General features: G+C 34.7%; 2 protein-coding genes across 4 annotated transcripts; one reads left to right on the forward strand and one right to left on the reverse strand.

The window, feature by feature from the left end:
- Positions 1–1,950: 1,950 nt before the first annotated feature.
- LOC113706768 (uncharacterized) lies at positions 1,951–13,842 on the forward strand. Of its 3 annotated transcripts, none has more exons than XM_072062155.1 (14): positions 1,951–2,151; positions 2,267–2,469; positions 4,685–4,859; positions 5,112–5,195; positions 5,913–6,154; positions 6,271–6,514; positions 7,914–7,993; positions 9,511–9,595; positions 10,345–10,476; positions 10,552–10,665; positions 11,150–11,197; positions 11,774–11,858; positions 13,082–13,132; positions 13,248–13,842. In XM_072062155.1, exons 2-14 carry the CDS (start codon positions 2,303–2,305, stop codon positions 13,337–13,339), a joined length of 1,599 nt encoding a protein of 532 aa, XP_071918256.1. In that variant the 5' UTR covers positions 1,951–2,151; positions 2,267–2,302; the 3' UTR covers positions 13,340–13,842. The 3 variants fall into 3 exon arrangements, with proteins under 3 accessions (XP_071918256.1, XP_027084555.1, XP_071918257.1); XM_027228754.2 differs by having other exon boundaries at positions 2,272–2,469; XM_072062156.1 differs by having other exon boundaries at positions 1,951–2,126; positions 2,272–2,469.
- A 260-nt stretch (positions 13,843–14,102) lies between these two features.
- On the reverse strand, positions 14,103–16,756 carry LOC113706783 (ran-binding protein 1 homolog b-like). The gene is made up of 4 exons (XM_027228787.2): positions 16,481–16,756; positions 15,927–16,078; positions 15,671–15,796; positions 14,103–14,561 (listed from the first exon to the last, which is right to left on the reverse strand). The coding sequence occupies exons 1-4, from the start codon at positions 16,675–16,677 to the stop codon at positions 14,335–14,337; spliced, it is 702 nt and encodes a 233-aa protein (XP_027084588.2). The 5' UTR covers positions 16,678–16,756; the 3' UTR covers positions 14,103–14,334.
- Between the last annotated feature and the right edge of the window lie 3,691 nt (positions 16,757–20,447).

The following is a 20,447-nucleotide window of genomic DNA, read 5'->3' on the forward strand; positions in this document are numbered from 1 at the left end:
AAACGTTCATATAAAATAAATCATTTCTGTTGCTTGCACAAGTAAATTAAGTAAGATGCTGAAAGATTTATTCATAAATGAAGACAGCATTGACATTCTGTAGTATGAGAGCCTACCATGATTCTTGACTGGAGATTTGTATGCATTAATGCCCAAACCTGGCACGTTGGTTCTTCCAAACTATACTACAAAAAAGAAGACATGTTGTTAAAACCTCCCAATCAATAGAATGATGTGGTCCTAGGCTCTAGTGTTTCATGTATACCCAAAAAAAAAAAAAAAAAGGTCCACAATAGGTAATGTTGACCATCACCCTTGCAAGGCCTCTTTCACTTGATCACTGCAACAGTGGATATACTTACTCTATAGAGATGCCTCACCAAAAGAATTGCCAAATGACACCTAGCTAAGGAAATTGAAATATTTTGGGTGCAAGTCACTTGCATAATTATGTTGTATATTGGCATATAGAAACATTTCTAAATCTTTAGCTTTAGAAATGTTTCTATATGCCAATATACAACATAATTATGCAAGTGACTTGCACCCAAAATATTAGGTTGATGATAAACAGTAAACACATAGTGCATCCATTTGGATTGCTATTTTCTGCAGTTTTTGTAGAACAATGTACTATAACAATTTGATGTATGAGAGGTAAAAAAGTGATTGAGAACTGTGTTTATGAAAAACGTAAAAATTATTTGAGAAAAAATGGCAATTCAAATTACTTTCAGATCGTTCCACATTGGCACTCTAATAAGCTTAGACAGGTAAAGCATACACTTCCAACTAAGTTCTCTGTCACTCAAGGATTTCCTCTTCTCACTTGTTCCTCTTTCCCTCCTTAATTCCACCTAAAATTAAGCTTATGCTTAATGAGTGTTTTAAGGTTGTTGGCACTTTGAAGTTGAATCAAGAGAGTGACTTGATAATTGACATAAGAGAAACAATAAATGTGCTAGCAACAAGTGCCCACATTAAAAAAATCTTATAAAAGAAATAAATTTCTTATTATTTTAGCAGTTTCCTTCAAAGTTCAAAGTAACTAATTTCTTGAATAAAATGCACTTAGACAATGCAGAATCAGATTACTTGAGGATCCTTTCAATGCATGGCTACTTTCTTCTTTCAAACTAAAATGGATGGCTAGTTAACAATTTGGTTCTATGTACAAATGCCATAATGCTAAATTAACTTCTCTTTCATCCTCAATCTTATGTGCATGTTTCAGTTGCATGAATCTAAAATGGATGAGAATGGATTAGCTTTTTCATTTTATTTCTCCCATGCACAACTTCGCATAATGCGCTCATAGCATGTATTTGTTATCCCTTTTTTGGTAAGTATGTATTTATTATCTTGTTCATGCTGAAAAATGATTAATGTTTACCAAAATAACAGTAGTGTTATAAGTTTTCTATATTAGTATATGTTGATGTAAGACAATTACACTTAGTTAATTTGCAATTCTTTTGTACATGTGGGATGCATTTAGATTGACTAATATAAAAAAAACAAAAATTTAATTTTTTTTAAAGAAATATGCTTCTGATGGGAGTAGTTTAATTAATAGTAGTGTTTAATGCTATGATTTATGTAATCCTGGCTTTTTTATTTTTTCAATCCAGACAGGCAAAATTTAATGGAAAATAATCTTTCACAAAAAGCCATGCTCTAAATCTTACTCATTTATTAAACTAGCTTAATCATGTTCTCTAACCAATATTTTTAATAAAACTTTGTTTAATTGACTGCTCTAACCAATAACCTTGAGAAGGAAAATAACAAATTAATACTTATGAAAGAGACAGAGAGCAGATTAAAGAAAATGTAACAAAATGGTGAGAGTGGGAACTGGGAACCCCAAATCCAACCAAACATGGCATAAAATTTCCAGCTGTCAAACAGATGCCAGGCACCTGGTATTTCACCAGATCCAAACCTCATTGCACAAACATTAATAAATATTTCTACTTGAAAATAATAATTAATTAAAAAAAAAACACTATGCTAGACTAAGTACTATGCTACTAAGTCCATTTATTAACTGATTAAATTTTTACTACTTCTGTTACTTGTGATACTATAATGATACTAGTACTTTGGTCTGATGAACTGATGAGGTGAGAATCCAAGTGGGTTTCTCAGGTTTCCTCCTCACCTTCTCTGTTTCTTCCAATAAATTAATTTGAGTTGAGAGCCTTCTTTGTGGGTTTTGTGCACTGTTAACAAATAAAAAGGGGTCTTTTTTCATTTTTCGAAGCAAAGGAAGGGGAGAAAAACTGGGCAGGGAAGATAAATGGAGGAGGAAGAACATCAGACTGTTGCTAGCAGTAGTAGCAATAATAATTGTGAAGATGAAGTTCTGGGTTCCAGCTTGACCATGGAGAAAGTTGCTGCTGCCAAGAAATTTATCGAGAATCACTACAAAACCCAGATGAAGAGCATTCAACAGCGCAAAGAAAGGTGCTTTCTTCATTTTTGTCTGTTTGTGCTGTATTTTTGCGATTAGTTGATGTTGTACTTCATGCATATTGCTTATGAAGTCAGTGTGTGTTTTCGGAAAAGAGTGAAAAAGGTGTTGATTAAATTATCTTGGTTTGGTATGTTACAAGATCTAGTGTTACTGCTGATTCTTTTGTTTAATTTGTTCATGCTATGGTTTAGAAGTTTAATTTGTACTTGAATGCTTCTGTAGTTAAAGCTACAGTTGGCTCAGATTCTGATTGTCTGAAAGGGAAAAAGGAAAGAAATGTTTGGTTGACTTGCAAGATTAGAATTTCTTTGTTTCCTGTATTTTCCTTCGTGGCCCTTGATTAAGTGTACACTCTCTGCACCCTGGGATAGGGTTGTCTTTAAATTCCTGGCAAGACTTGCTGTGGCCGGAGCTTTAGGAGGTGGGATTTGGTTTTGATTGTCTAGGTAACCGGAGCGAGGTCCAGCGTAAGTGCTCGAGGTTGAAAAACTAATGTAGTTGCCGCAGCTTTCTTTATTCTAGCACGAATATCAAATTTTTATCTATTTGAGCTGATCAAATCTGTATAGCGTCAGTTAAAAGCCTCATGCATGAGGATCTGAGAAGGGCTACTCTTTATTCAGCTTTAAAGTTCTACTAGAAGATGTTTGATTTATTTGTTAATGTATAACTCTAATTTTCACAATTAAGTTATCATTTATTAACATTGAGTGCAAGGTGTAAAGCTTAACCGCATAATCGAGTGCCTCTATTGGTTAGTATAAAACCAGGTAGACAAATAGGTATGTCACCAGTGCTTGTGTTTTGGAGCTTCTGATTTGCTAAACAGGCCGGCATCTTGCATTGTAAGTATAATTTATTTGGGACTTTAGTTTGAATCTAGATGAAATTCTGTTTGAAGTTGTTGCATCTGATGGTGAATATTATTCTTTTAGCGTCCTGCTGTATCCTGGTTGTGGCATTCTGTGCTACAATGTTTGGTCTTGATGACGATTTTCAGAAGCTGATATTTGCAATGCCTAAGTGCCGGAAATCCAGGACGTTCATGTTGAACTATGAGAAACTTCTATATGATAGCCCCCAAATACCGCATCTTACTTTCATTTGTACTCTTAACCTGCCGTTCATGATACACTTTCCTGCCGTTTTGATCTTAATAAAGTGTTGTTGTTGTTGTTTCTCGAAAATAGAAATCGATATTGGTGTTTATAACTAGGGTCAAAGCAAAGTGAGGACCTGTGAGAGACACTTACAAGTATAGTACATTTGCATTCCTGAGAAAGTGCCAAGATTCATAAGAAGCTAGTCCAGCCTAGACCTAGCATTTACCAAATCCAAACCTTGGTGCAAATGAAGTGTTATTTCAATGCCCAGTTTATTTGATAAGCTAAGAGAGCCGGTTTCTGTTTAACCTCATTTTCATCATAAGTATACCAAGTTAACTCACCGTGTCTGTACTTAAATAAATAGATTGGGGGAGGGGGGACCATAAGAGGCTGAAATTCTGACAATTGTAAATGTCGGGACTAAGCTTGACAATGGAGAAAATGGTCCCTTCCAGGCAACTAATTGTGAAGTATTGCAAGGATTATGTGACAAGCACTCAAGACTGCAACAGAGGTATCTGTATACATGTGACCATGCACACACATGTGAACATTCATGAACACTGTACATGAATGATGCATGTAACTTTGGCTGAATGAAGAAGAATGAATTGAATCAATTAGCTTGACTCACATGGAAATTTTGTTATTCTACCGGAATCTACCACTGGTTTTAACATTTTGGATCAAGTCTCTGAGGAGTTTGTCTTTCTTTAATCTCGTGCAGGTAATAGCAGCACTTGGTCTAGTTATCCAAAAAGAAAATAAGCAAAGATTTAGGAGAGAGAGAGAGAGAGAGAGCTTTGTTCTTCTTGAAATTCAAGCTCTTGCTTAATGATCGCGGAATAATCTCTTTGCATGCTTAGGATAAAGCAAGAATTGGAAATCTATTACCTGTGTTTACTCTTTCTTAAATCTTTCAATTTCTATCCTAGAAATTGGTCTATCCAAATACTTGTATAAAGTTCCTGATTCTACTGTTATTCCTTTTACATCAATGTTTTATGTTTCTGTACTCAATTTCAAAAATGTCTTAGCGCAATATGGAACAGTAATATGTGGGCATAAGACATTCCTGATTTCTGACCTCCTACCGTAGGCGGTGGGTTCTAGAAAGGCAGCTAGCTGCTTCAGATGTGCCCAAAGAGGAACAGCTAAACCGAATCAAAGATTTAGAGCGGAAGGAGACAGAATATATGAGATTGAAAAGGCACAAGATATCTGTTGATGACTTTGAGCTTCTGACCATCATTGGAAGGGGTGCTTTTGGTGAGGTTAGTGGCGTCCTTGATGAACAATAATGCATGACTACATGGACCTTGCGATGATATTTCTTTGTAATTTGTCGCTTAAAGTGCCTGACTGTTGACCAGATTATTTTTGGATCTTTTCAAAGATTTCTTTCATTCCCTTCAAATTCGAGTACTAAGCTCATTTGGCTTTATCTTAATGAATTTCATGTTTTCCAATAATCCTCTGTGTGTGTGTGTGTGTGTTTTTTTAATATTAATCTTCTAAAATTTCAGGTCCGACTCTGTCGTGAGAAAAAGTCTGGCAATATATATGCTATGAAGAAGTTGAAGAAATCCGAAATGGTCATGAGAGGACAGGTGAAAGAGAAATATAACTGCTCATGTTACTCAAATACATAAAATCTGTATGCAGTAGGCGCTTGTGCTTTCTGTATGTCTTTCCTTACATATTCGCCATTTGCGCTTTATATATTTGTGGCACCACGTGTCTGCCTGTTTGTGATTCATTATGTTATGAGTTGTTTGCAAAACTATAGTGTGTATGATATGTTGGACCTCGAATGGAGATGCTTCTTTTCTTACTTGCAAAACCAAAGTAAGTCTTTCCATGGAAGGCCGTCCTAGGACAAATTTAAGAATCCCTTATTGTTCCTTAGTCTCTTGTCTTAATTTTTTCTTTTATATGTTTATAAGGAAAGCATAATTGTATGCTTGAACTTACATTTTTGTTGTCATTCAGCAGATCACTGCAAACCTAATATAAAGGCTGCTGATGCTTTGGCCACTCGCTTCCTTCCCCACCCCCGTCCCTCTTTGTAGATAACTCAATTGGTTATATGTTGTTGGATTCCCAAACTTTAGGTTTAACAAGAAGCCAAATCAATTAATCTGGTACTTGAAGTGGATGGAGGTTGCTCATTCTAATATTCTAATCTGCAAACTATGAGTTTTAGATTCAGCCCTAGTTTTTACTTGCAAGATTTTGATATTTCCAGGATATGCGTACAGGCTTACTCTAGTTATATTATATGATCTCTGTCTCTCTCTTTCTCTGAACAGCTTCGTCTTCTGTAGGTGGAACATGTTAGAGCAGAAAGAAACCTACTTGCAGAAGTGGCCAGTCACTATATAGTGAAGTTATACTACTCCTTTCAAGATGCTGAATACCTTTATCTTATAATGGAGTATCTTCCTGGCGGGGACATGATGACTTTGTTAATGAGAGCGGATACATTGTCTGAAAATGTGGCTAAGTTTTATATTGCTCAGAGTGTCTTGGCCATAGAGTCTATTCACAAGCATAATTACATTCATAGGTGTGTTTGTGAAACACTCCTGCTGTTTTTCATATGAGAAGTCAAATGATCTGGAGAACTGTTTAGCTGTGTAAATTGCTTGTGATTGTGCTGACTTCACTTCATTTTATATTCAGAGATATCAAACCTGACAATCTCCTCCTTGACAAAGATGGTCACATGAAGCTTTCAGACTTTGGTCTTTGTAAGCCTCTTGATTGTAGAACTTTATCCACTCTAAATGAAAATGAAGCCATGGATGATGAGAATATGAGAGACCCAATGGACATTGACAGCTGCTTCCCAGATGCAAGCAATGTTAGTAATTGGAAAAGCCCCCAGGAACAGCTTCAGCATTGGCAGATGAATAGGAGGACGCTGGTATGACAGTCTGTTATAAATAAGTGGTTTTTTTTGCTTGTGTTTGTCTATCTGGGATTTTCTCAGTTAACTAGTTATTATTGTTGTTCAAAAATTGGAGAAATGTGATTAAGGAAATTAACACAAGAAGCCTAACCAGATGGTAAATTGTATCCAGGACTACTAATGGATGATACCTGATATGGCACGTGGTAATACTTCAATTACAATGATAGTAAGAACAACTTGTGGATATTTAATTCAAATTAAGGCCAAAACCATAAGGCAACAAAGTGAATGTCAATTAGAATTTCAATATACTGATAATCAAGCGTCTGCTACTATTTGGGTTGGTCATTTGACATGTTATAAGAATGCTATCTGTATCTGGGACATCATTATGCTACAAAAAATTACTGAGCCTAGCATTATGGGTGATTACATGTGGTAGTTTATGCACGCACTTGGCGCAGAAAGTAAGTGAGCAAGGTTGGCTGTCAGGGTAATCTCTTTAGTAGGGGTGAAGAAATGTAAGTTTTTTTTTTTGTTGAAGAGTAAAAATATGTTAGACAATGTGGAAGGTGCTGAAATTTAAGGCTGCAAATTCTGGAGGAGAAAAAGACAAAAGCATAGGAGTTTTGGCTCAAAATGTAAGCAATAGGCATAGATTATCAGAACATAACATCTTTATCCACTGAAAGCTTTCATATGACATGCTTGTTGGAGACGAAGAAGGGCTTATGAACGAAGTCAACTTGGAACCTCAAATTTGGGCAAAAAGTTCTTGAACTGCTGACCTTTTTTTTGATGTGTTCATTCATTACCAATCAAACTAAAAATACACCAAAATAGAAGGCCACTATAGATGTAGAAGTGTCTAGCCTATAGTATGTATCTAAAGCATGATGACAACATAAAATTTAGCTTCTGACTGCAATTACAAGGCACTAAAGTAAAATATCAACCCTTACTAAGAGTTGCTCTGAATTGTCCAACTACAATTATCATGAAGATAGCCCTAAAAATACAATGCTGAAAAAAATTATCTGCTGGTAGAAGTAAAGTCCTATAAGGGCATAAAGAACCATAATAAGAAGCAACTATAAAGCCTATAAATTCAACATTATGCAGAGTTCTCAGAAACTGATATCGTGCATTCCCTAGACAGAAATGTGCTAAATGTGTGTCAAAACTACAAGTAGGTCTTCAAGATGAAAATCTTGTAGAGCAGACTATGAACAAGTAATTATATCTCTCTCTGATAAACCTGGACATTTGTCAGATCCTTTATGGGGCTTGTTCTCTTTAAGAAACTTCAGTACCATGTGAAAGTCTTCCATGCAATATATCACTGTATTTTGATCATCTGCAATTTTTACTTTGAGGATAACTTTTATCTTTATTCTTTTTGTTTTGAAAGGCATTTTCAACGGTGGGTACACCAGACTATATTGCTCCAGAAGTACTATTGAAGAAAGGATATGGCATGGAATGTGACTGGTTAGTGTTATTCTTCCTGAATCGTATGATTCATTAATCCTACTAAAGTTTGAGTTTATTATCTGAGCTTATCTGTGATAGTTTCCCATCATATTCATATATATCAACATATAGTTCAACTTCCTTTTTCTTTCCTTTTTGGTGATTTTTTTTTTCAACTGTTTGTCTATGTCCAGATGAACAATTACTAAACCCTGGAATGGCATCATAAGGTTTTTATTTTTTTTACTTTTCTTTGAGGCATCAGAGTCTTTTATCTCCTTCTTATGATTATTGAAATGTATGGCAAGGAAACCTGATTACGCTGCCAAAAATTGCTGTCATGGCTATAAATCTTGCATGGAAAGTAGCATCTGTTTTATTGGTATTTCTACCATGTGTATTCATGCTAAGGGAATTTAAACCATCATAAACAAGAGCAGGATATGCAGAAAAATAATGAAATTTACCTTTAATCATGGAGTGGTAGACTATGCTGCTAAAATTTTTCATGGAAGATTGGTAAATGAGGGCCTGTTTGACTTGCAGGATACTTAGAAACCTGATGTGGAAATCTGGTTTAATCACTTTGTATTTCTTGTCTGGTTACAACAGATATGAAATGAACTACTTTTATTGTTAGAATATGCAAGTGTCCTATGTTTAATAATCTCATGTTTTGTAATTGGTTTTACAAATTATAAAATCGTTAGCGTCCAAACAAGATGGGCCTTAAAGTGCTTAAAAGAAGAGATGGGGTAAGATCTTCATGTATTTGAAGAAAGTTGTGCTAAATGAAGATGCTAGAAAAATTTTGGAGACTTTTAGGAACTTCGTAGCTTGTGCACAAGATGCATATTGGGTATTTGCTAATTGTATGGACAAATTACTCTTTAGATAGGACTGATAGTAAGATCTACAAAATGAATTTGCATTAGCAATAGCTTGTTTTAAAAATTAAATAACTGTTTCGTTCGACAATATGCTAAAGAGCATTTACCTGTATTTGTTGCTTCTTCTCACCCTCATGTAGCTGTTTTCTTAAGTTGATGTTCTGACATCTTTCTACTCCTCTAATGCTGACAAAAATTAGATTATGATGACAGTGTTTTTGTTCAATCATCAAAAAGTTTATGGACTTTGTTATTAACTAGTTAATATGAGTGTTTAATATTGTGTGATTTTCTCATCTCCCTTGCACTTGGCCTGATAAAAACAGAAGAGCTTAACAGAAAGAACCGATTTGAACTGATAAAATGCTTCATCTGTTTCAAATCTTAAAACTTTTTTTCATTCTCTCTTTACTTGCCATTCATTGACCTATTTCAAATGGGAGTTTAGAACTTGCCTGTTGTACAGCATATTCAGCATGATCCAATACCCCAATTCTTGATTGGGATGTCAAAACTTTATGACACTCATTTCTTGCATGACAACCCTTTTTAGATCTTCTAGCCAGTTGCTGTTACTCAATTCTTTAAGATAAGAAAAAAGTTGTCTTCTAATTGCTTGTCTCGTCATATCTAAACTTCCCACAGGTGGTCACTGGGTGCAATAATGTATGAAATGCTTATGGGTTACCCACCATTTTATTCAGATGATCCTCTAACTGCTTGCCGAAAGGTAACTTGAAGTACATCTTTCCTGTCTCCATACCCTCTGGCACTGGCAACACGCCCTGTATAATTGTATTTTGCAGCCTGTGGTCATATTTTAAGAATTTGTTGGTTCCGTTTGGTATTTCAATACTTTGATGCATCCATCGTAGAGTCCTATGATAAGCCATCCCCTAAATGATTTTTTAATAATTGAGTAAATGGCATGATTTATGACCTCTTGTAGTATAATGTAGTGAAAACTGTAGTTAGGTATGTCTCGGGTCTCTTCGTACCTCTTTGAGGATTGTACTCTTCAAGTTGAGTTGAGTAGAAAATTATCTTGGAACTATTCTTCAGTCGATTTCTATTCGAATTCCATAGACAGTAACATGTACAAATGTTTTCTTCAAATGCGCAAGCCTAGTGGAAGTTTTACGAATTTGACCCATTAGTAAAAACCTTATGTTTGTTGATCGTAAGTGGTCCTCATCAGTCCTGTGTGTAGATTCTGAAAAAGCTTTGTGCACTTCCACCCAAGTTTTTAATTCTCAATGATCCATACACATCTGCATAACTTTTCTGTATATGTGATATGAATGTCTGTACAATGTCCAAGTATTTAAACTTGGAAAGCTGAAACTCTGCCTCATATTCTTCGGGTGTTGTTGCTCACTGGTAGCTGTATATTTATGTATGTCCATAGGTGTCTCTTTTGGCTTGCATGTGCCTGGTACTATTGTGGTATTCTGACACCTGTTTGTTACGTATTGTCAGATTGTTCATTGGAGAAATCACCTAAAATTTCCAGAAGAAGCCAATTTGACACTCGAGGCAAAAGATCTCATCTGTAGGTTACTATGTGATGTTGAACATAGGCTCGGCACTGGTGGGGCTGATCAAATTAAGGTGCGTTGCAAGTCAATTCTGCCACTTCAATTTTGTCAAAATTTTCATCTTGTTCACATCATGAGAATTTTCCAGGCCCACCCCTGGTTTAAGGATATCGAATGGGATAAACTGTATGAAATGGAGGCAGCTTATAAGCCAGAAGTTAATGGGGAGCTGGATACCCAGAATTTTATGAAGTTTGATGAAGTATTATTCACAGCCCATCCTCTTTCATTTCTGTATTCTTTTAAATGATGTACAACATTGTGTTTCATACGTTTGTAGCTTCTTTACTTAAGATACTCTTAAGGTAAATGATATCATGATTTAGAGTTATTATCATGTTCCTCTATTTGAAGATTCGACATCTTTGCTATGTGAAGATTCAATGTCATGGTTCACGTTGGTGTGGAAAATCTGCAGTAAAGTTCCATACACCCTGTTTCTATTGGTTTCCTCGTCATGGAACTTCTTTTTATTTATCTTCTTGATTTTGAAATGATTTTAGGTAAAGCAAGATCTCAGGATTTGAATTTACTCTAGACTGCTACTTACATGCTGGACTTGGTACTTTAGCATGTAGATTGTTGTTGCTATGAAATGTTTCTAGGGTTCTTGTTTTCATGTATGATGATATATGGCTTGGTGAGGGCTTGTGTTCATGGGATTTTACATTTTACTGTTGGAACAGGTTGGTGCTCCAACACCTGCAAGAACTGGTTCAGGACCATCGCGGAAGGTATTAATACATCAAAGATTCATGCTTCATTTATGAAGTAACTTTTTTGATGGAACCTTTCTATTCTGCAAAAGAAGTTTGTTTTACATGTTCGATTCTTTCATCCGTGCGCACGAGACAAGATTCCATTTCTGTTTCAAGAAAATATTGGTGGGAGGAAAAGTCTGCTTATGCTGATTCTTTATGCTGTTAAAGTGATGTGTAGCTTGCTTCTATCTCATATTGTGTTTTAAGATTTGCATTTTAGACTGTTACAAAAGTATGCAACATTATGATCCGAATTGTAGATAATTACTTTCCAAAGTTTAAGGAGTTGAAAGAATTTAGTTACAGTAAAGCTTGCAATCTACAAACCCATGAAATTTGGTTGATCTAGATATCTCGGATTCTGTCCAATTAAATCGTGCTGTTTTGTACATCTTCATACTAAAACAAGTCAATCTTGCTTAGGTGCTGTTCAGTATTTAGATAATATTCAACATGCATGCTTTTTTGGAGGTTGCTAATAGCTCATGTTTATATTGCTTTTATTAAACAGAAACTGATTAACCTTTTCCTCCTTGTAACTTCATGAAGATGCTACTAACTCCAAAAGATTTAAGTTTTGTGGGCTATACATACAAGAACTTTGATGCTGTCAAGACACTTCGTAATTCCTCAGGTGAGTAACTTAAGCTATTCTTAACAACGATCACTATGAAGCCCCTTTAAGAAAGGGAGAAAGCATGTTTCGTCCTTTAGGATATGAAAACCTGTCTATTTAGCTTCTTTTATCTTAATCTACCAGTTTGTGTTTAATAGTGACTAAGCTTGCTATGATGATTTTGGTTATCTGGAAGCTAAATTTATTTTGTTTAAGGTTCTAAAGTCAAGGCAGCCGATTTTGCTTCCTATTATAATTTTAGTAGCCTTTGAAATGATACGGTTCCATTTACTGATTTCCTAAAGGAAATTTTCATTTATCTGGATTTCATGTGTCAAAATTACCAATTTAACCATTAGAATATGTAAAGAAAAGATCTTTATGATGTTTATTTGGCCTTGCCAAGTTCTTATTTCTTCCACTCTAATTGAACAATGTCCCTACCTATGAAATTTTTTTGTCAACTTTCTTTTCTACTTCTTTCTTGGATTTTTCAAGTTTCATTTGGGATTGTCTGCCAGAAAATGATTAGCTCAGATTCAGAATGTGGATTAGTTGGAAGGGACTGGTAATGCCATCTAAGCTTCATAGGGCAACATCTGCTAGGCTTAAAATGTTAAATGATTTTAAGAAATGATGTTCTTGTTTATATGAATTCACACGTGTGTGTCTTAGTGCAGATAAAACCGAGGTAAATCACAATGACCTGCCTATCACTGAACTATATATGCCTTTTAAAGTTACTTGTTCACTATTTTTCGTCTTATATTTTGATTACACCAGCTTTCCTTTTTAGAGTATTTTTAAGGATATATGACATGGCCGTGCATCTTTTTCCTAACATCATCACTTTGATATGCTTATGTTGTATCATGTGAAACCTTAGGACAGGTCACTGAAAGAGGGTCATCCGTGTAGCTATGACAACCAAGTATTTGTATAACGACATAAAAACGTAAAATTAAGCAAATATTTATCTTCTGCATAAGGAATTCATTTTACTTTTGAAATAGAACATGATGTCAAGACTCATGTTAGGAGATAGATAAGAAATGAAAATGTGTTTACGAGTTACTTGAGTGGATAATTCTTTCCCAAAAACAGTTATTTTCTGCATTTTCATTCCTGTCAGTGTCGCTGGTACTTTACTGATACTGAGAATTGTTGGTCCCATGTTTTCTGCTCGTATTTGATAAACATGATGCCGTCCATACTGTGTAATCTCATGTTATTTTTTCCAGATTTCATGAGAAGCACGTCCCCAAGAAGGCCATCAATTGACTCGTTATTTGGTAAGAAGCTTTCGATATCTATCTTTAATTTATTCATTATTGGATTCTTTTCTTTTTCTTACTGAGGAATGCGCGTATCTCTGGGTTATATTCTGATAAGATGGCACATTTGCAGGTGAATCCAAGGACGATGATGTGGGGAAAGGAACAGCCAAAGAAACAGATCTACAGATGATTACATCAATGGATGATACCATGTCACCTTAATAGCAACAAAATGTTTTAGCAGATGGGAAAGGTTGCCACAGGGATGGTGGCATATGCTCGTTTTATTTGACCAGGTCGCTGACCCTTAACCGGGCTTTCCTTCGAAGCAGCTGTGGCTCTCTCTATGCAAGTGTGAATTTTAAGTGTACAGTAATCCTTCTGAAACTTTAGTAGGGCACTTGGGTGCTTATACATTTATGGGACGAGAGGACTGCTGCTAGGTAGACCTATTTTCCTATAGATTTAGCGTAGGCTTCCGAGGTTCTTGTGTCCTGGCTGCCCAGGTTGGCAATCGAACTTTGCTTTCTCTTGTGGCAGCTCGATCTGATTTTGAATGGAGTGGAAATCATATAGAAACCTATTTGACTACCTCAGTTGCCAAATGGAAGGCAACTAGAGTACTTCCATAATGGTAGACTCTGATAAGCAATTGGAACGGGTCAATTCGATATAATTGGTGGTAATTTGATGTGATTGGCTTTATTTAAAGTCATTCTTGTCAAGTGAATTCCAACAAAATTTAACTTCTCTTCTTTTTATCTTTTCCCTTACAATATCCTTCCTTCTGCTGCTAAAGCTCATCTGCCATTTTTTTTAATCTTTCTTCCCTGCAGGCCATGTTCAACCTCCTTGGAGATTTAAACATGCAAGTAAATCAAATTATGCGCCAAAAGATGTCTTTTAAGTAAACTGCTGAATACACAGCATAAAGACAAATCTAAGTAGGTGGGGCGGGGAACTGAATGCATCATGTAGGGAGGTATTTTGGATTCCCAACGTCATATGATAATATACCAATACTCAAACCAATCCCAAACAAGAGAAAAAATATCTGCTAAGCGCACTTAATACATTATCAACATATTCTGTACTCTGAACTCCATATAAACTCCAAGCCAACCCAAAACATATCTACCAAACGAACAAAACACATTGTTACATATATGGTGTCAGGTCCGAATTCCCTGAAGCCGTCAAGCCTTGACCAAAGAAGCTCAGACCAGAACATAATCATCTGCTGGATTTTCTAGCTTTTCATCTGCATCTTTCTTTTCCAAAGCAGCAGATGCCACTTTTCCCTCATGTTTCTCCCCTTGATCTTTGCTTGAAACACTCAACTTTTCAAGAAGGTCAGCAGTTGTCGTGGCTTCTTCACTTTCTCCAGCTTTATTATCTACAGACTCAGCAACCTCGGTGATCTTCTCTTTGAAAGCTTTGCAATCTGAAAGGGAAAACATCTATGAAAAACACATCCTGATAACTAGCAGGATAGATAATTAATGCCTTACATCAGATATCTAATCATGTTCTTTCCCTCAAAGTTCTCGCAATATATAAAAATTCCTGTTGATGCAGTTCTTTTAGAATATATGTTCTACCGTGCACATGTGAGTCTGAGAGAAAGATGAATGACTAATTGGAGCATTTATATAAAGATATTTCAAACAGCTACATATAACAACCCTTAATCTTCAGTTGTGCTCTCTTCTCTGCACCTGATCATAATTTGGGACAAGCATATCAATCTTACAAAGTGGTGAGTACTCCGCCTTGCATCCCTCACTATAAAGACCCCCAAGAATTCCTCCCTTGAGGATGCATGATCATGGGTTACATATCCTAGTTGTGCAAAGGATGAACTAGTTAAACCCGGTTGTAAGCTCTTACGAGAACATCATTTGCAGTAAATCTTACTAGAGGAAGGGGGAATAAAGTTCTTGCATAATATGCTGCAAATTTTGGCAAATTGAAATCTTGGAGATCCATTAGACAGAAAAAGAAGACATTTAACACAGCAACATAGCTGTAGAACTGCTGACGGCAAAAAATGAATGCCTTGAGCTGGTTACACTGTCACTTTGGTATTTTTGATTGATTATCCCTTGTACAAGCTTTACTTCAAAAGGTGTCTTCTTTATAATAAAAGGAATTCCAAACAACAAGCTTGTGCTTGTTCTCTCTGCCTCCAATTTTTTTATTTGTTCTCTCTTCTATATAGTCACACCATTACTCAGATTGAAACTTAAGATTAGGACATATCATCAAGATGCTGGCCTGGGAGAACAACCAAGATAACTTTTTTCACTCACTTCCAAGAGGAAAGGAGTGCCCATTCCTGCTTCTTCCGATTTGCTTTAAAGAATAATAGTGAACAGGTACAATCAATTTGATTTTTCGGAGAACAAAGTATAGGCATCAGTAAAGTAAAAGCACAACAGATTCAATTTCATCAAACAACGGAAGTCAAGCATGAATTGGAAGTAAATTTGAAATATCTTGCTAAATTCAGAATCCCATTTATCAACTGTTAAAAACCACCAGAAAACTTACCACCGACAGATGCAAACCGAATAGCAAAAGTCTCCTCTTTTAACTCCCCATCAGCAAAATCAGCCGCATGCCACACACATGACTTGTCATTTCCATGATGCTCTTGAAGAGAGATTGAAGGGAGCACTGCCATCCATTTCAATATGACCAGAATTCAACCACATTCAATCAAAAACTTCCAAGTGCACAAACAAATTCGAGCACAAGCAAGCACAAAGTCAAGGATATAAGCTGAATATAAACACAGAAAGCATACCAAGATGATTTGCGCATATCTTGAGAGTCTTGGACTGCCTCATGACAAGCCTAACTTTTCCAGTCTCCTTGTGCTTGAGAAGCTTCACAGTTCCCACACCTCTCTCTTTCCACTGGTTCCCTTCCCTATCAAATCTATACAACTTCGCCTTCCTACCCACACATGTAACCAAACTTTAGCCAAAAGAAAAAACCCACATGGTAAAGGTTAAAAACAAAACTTTTCAAATAGAAAACGATAAAAAAAATTGAAGAAAAATCTATTGCCCTTGTGATTCTTGTGCACCCATACGCAATGTCATTTTATTTTTCTAATTCTTTAGCTTTTGTTTTTTATTAACAGGGAAGGGGGAAGCCCATTATGGCTAAATTGTGAGAAAGGTTATAACAGCAACGATAGTGAAGCCTAACATATGAATATGGTGGTGGGAAAAGGGGCAGCTTTATTACCACCTGGGGCATTTCCAAGATCAGATTTTACAATTCACAGTAAAACAAAAGTTTAGGGGGAGGGGGGGGGGGAGGGAGTGAAAAATGCAGACAAGTTATACTTACAGATCAAGGAGGACGTCCTCATTTTCTTCGCCGGTAGCAACGGCGACTTCTTGGAGTTTGATAATGGGGGCCACCTGGGCTCCGGTGTCCTCATCTTCTGTTCCGGGTGCTCCGGCTGTCGCAGATTCCTCCTCTTCTACTTCCTTCTTCTGGGCTGCCACCGTCAGACTGGTCGGGTCTTCCGTTTTGCTCGCCATCAGTTAAAGGTTGCTCTGCGTATCTTTGTCGGAGAGAAATAAAAGGGGAAAGACGAGAAACAAAAATCTGAGTAGGGTTTTGGACAAGTAACTACTTTTTACTAAGAAGGGAAAAGCGCATGATCAATAATTGGTCAAAGAATTAACGATTAAGATTCAATGTTTGAAATTTACCATATACCGACCTCCCATGAGGTTTTTGATAATTTTGCTGACTTTTTTTGAGATTTTTAAAATTACACTAAACTCTTCTAGGATTAAGGTTTTGATAACAAAATCAATCCAAGTTAAAAAAATAGGTGTTAAAAAATGCACTTAACAAATGCCGTTTATACTTATGTACAAGTTTTATTATAAAAGAATAAAAATATATATTAGTAAAAGTGAGGGAATATGAGTGCAACGTGAATTTGAAACCTAAATTTTGTATATATGTCGTGCATTCAACCGTAATAGTGTATAAAATTATTATATATAAAATTTACTCAAAAAAATTTAAAAAAAAATATACTTTAAGTGTTAGATTTTTGAAAATATAATTTAATTAGAGAAAGTATATAAGTGAAATTTAGACATGTTAGGCACTAGTTAGAAAAACCCCTTTAAATATTCAATGTTTGCAAACTTCACTCTACACCCTCAAACTTGTATCACTATTTCACTTTGCATCCTAAATTTTAAATTTGAAAACTTTGCACCTAAACTCTTAATTTTGAACATTTTACATCCTAAACTTTCAAGTTTATCCTATTTAAGTCCAGTCAATGACAACTGTTACAAAATTAATGGTACAAAGAATCCAACAAATTAATAATAATATGCTGAAAATAATCAAAAGTGCCAAGATATCACAGCAAAAATAAAATAAGGTGCAAATTGGTGTTTTTAAAAAATTGAGGGGGTGCAAATAAGGTGCAAAAGTGAAAACATTAAAAATATCAAACCTATTTTATAATTTCATAAAACTTGAAGCGGGCAAATAGGTGTTTTTGAAAAATCGAGAGGATGCAAATTAAGTTCAAAAGTGAAAATGCTATAAAATTTCATAAAATTTGAGGGGGCAAGCAATTGCCCACCTTTAAGTATACGCCACTGATCACAATTGAATTCTTAGAAATGCAAGTAAGGTTGTGCATGGTTTAGCTTAATATGTAAAATTAGCCAACTTTTGTCAATGTCTATGAAATTCCCTCCTAAACTTTGTCAAGCAAATTATTGGACGGTTTTCCAACAGTCTCGTTTAATAGAACTTGTTAATTCAATCATAAGAAAGATAAATTAATCATCACTTATATACGATTATCTTACTACTTAGACAAACCACTTTACATCAATCAACAAGTGCAATTTAGGTGTATAAGTGAATCAAGTTATTTGTGAGCAGATCAATGCTCAAACTTGAAAAAAACTCGATTCGACTCGATTTTATTGAGTATGAGCACGAGCTTGACTAGCAAATCAAGTCAAGTTCTAGCTTTAAAATATTGTGCTCGCGTGCCTAATTGAGTATTTTTTATTATTTAACATTTAATTTTTTATTTTCAATATTGTTTAATTTTTACTTTTAGTTTTTTATATTTACAAAAAAATTAGTTTTTAAATTTTTATAGTGAAATCACTACTTCCATTTGGACATGGCTAATTTGTTTTTGTCATTTGAATACTAGTTTAAGTGTTTCACCGTTTATAATTGTACATAGATTTTTTAAAATTTGTGATCTCTTTAAAAAAAATAATCAAGCATGATCGATTAAGCTCAATTTCGAGCTCAAGCTCAAAGAAAAAAAGCACTTGATGAGCTTGAACTTGATCTAAAGTACCTCTTAGTCAAGTGAAATTGAAATTGGGTGATATTCAAGTTCAACTCGGCTCCATAACACATCTAGTGCAATTCTTCTTCAAACATTATGATAAAAAAATATCATTTCTACATAGATTCCAATTAATGACTGACCTAGTCCTACATGTTGAGATCATGTAGAGATCAAGCTTATGGTGTATTCATTGTTAACAAAAATTGAAATGATATAACTATACTGAAAATGATAGAATAAGCTAAAGCAAATCAAAGGTTTGTTTTGAATATATACATACTAAAGATAAAATAAAAGATATTGGTGGGATTAAACAATGAAAAAGAGAAAGGATAATGAAACAGGAAAAAAAGAAAATAAAAGAAAATGGAAGTGAAACTTGAAAGCAAAATCATATAATATTAGGGGCATGTTTTCCAAAATATTAATAGTGTACTAGTCAATCGTTAAAGGACCTAACTCGTTAGTTAATTGGTAATATTTTGAGTATTTAATAAACACATGGGAGTAAAAAATTATTAACCCATAATTACAGGAGGTAATATGCAATTAAAAATCTTTTTCCATAACCTAGCTAGTTTATTAACTAGTGAAATTTAATCACAGATATATTAGTTGGCAAGTCTTTGGCCTTCAGTCAATAAAATTACACCGAACAAGATTGTGAAGCCACTAATTATGCATGGCATACAATCCAAAATAAGGTTATAGGTCTTTATTTTTCACTTGGCAGTATCAAATTGATTAAGACCAAGTAGTGGAATTGCTATATAGCTGGTCCAGATTGATATAAAATTTACCTGCATCAATCGTATAATTACCAACTATTAAAATAGATTTTTTTTTTTTTGAAAATTTTCATCAATGACAATCAAATTAAAAATAACTATTGATCAAGAATACACGAAAATAGGTAATGCTTATAACTCTTTGTTTCTTTATGTCAATTTTTTTTTCTTATTGAATTAATTACAACTAATTCTAAAACTGTTTAATTGGCTAAAAAATACGATTAAGAATGTGGAAAATTGTGAAGTAATTGGACTGGCTTATTATTGTGTCTATGGTCTTGTACTTGAAGATACAAATTGTCAGTGGGTATTTTTAGTGTTTTTGTTTTAATTGAATTGCATTAGATATTAGATAATGAATTCCAATTTACTTTTATTACTTTTGAGCAATAAGACTTTTTCCGATAAAAATCGTGTTGATTCTTAAATGAACATGTGAAACACAAGAAAAGATTGATGCGCATAATTCTTTGATTTTTTTCAAAATTAATTATAAAAGGGGTATGTAGCGAGTACCCTGTGATCTAATCCTCTTTAAATAGGTATCAAATAATCGGATACCTATTTATATACAGAGCGGGTGAGAGCCGGAAAATAGTTGACTCGTAATATGTTGGAAAGGTTAGCCAAATACCTCGAGGACACGTGACACTGCTCCATAATAAACTTTATTCAATTAATTCTCAATCATCTCCTGCCAATTTAACAAGTCTTCCATGTCAAGTGACCATAGTGACAACTAAAGTAAAGGAACAGTGATAGGTACTCATAAGGTGATACATGATAGTATTATACTGTATTTTATCTTTTCCAATCCTCAATTGTGCTCTATCAATTAAATTAGGTCTTACATTTCTGGTGCCTATTAGAGAAGGAAAAGTATTGAATACTCACAGAGTGATAATAGTAGTGTCATGTAGAGAAGGTAAAGTATTGAATGGTCATGGAGTGATATATGACAGTGTCATATATAACCTCAGGGGATCCATAAGAGATTACATTATCTATTGAGTATAATCCACATGCTACATCATCATTTTATTATCCCTTATTTCATTACACTATCTCTCATTATATATCACATTCTACATAGTATATTAGTATGGATTCACAATTAAATTACATATTCATTTTAATAATTCACAACACATATATCATAAATAAA

Source organism: Coffea arabica, chromosome 8e (genome assembly GCF_036785885.1).
Source record: "Coffea arabica cultivar ET-39 chromosome 8e, Coffea Arabica ET-39 HiFi, whole genome shotgun sequence".
Classification (NCBI taxonomy): domain Eukaryota; kingdom Viridiplantae; phylum Streptophyta; class Magnoliopsida; order Gentianales; family Rubiaceae; genus Coffea; species Coffea arabica.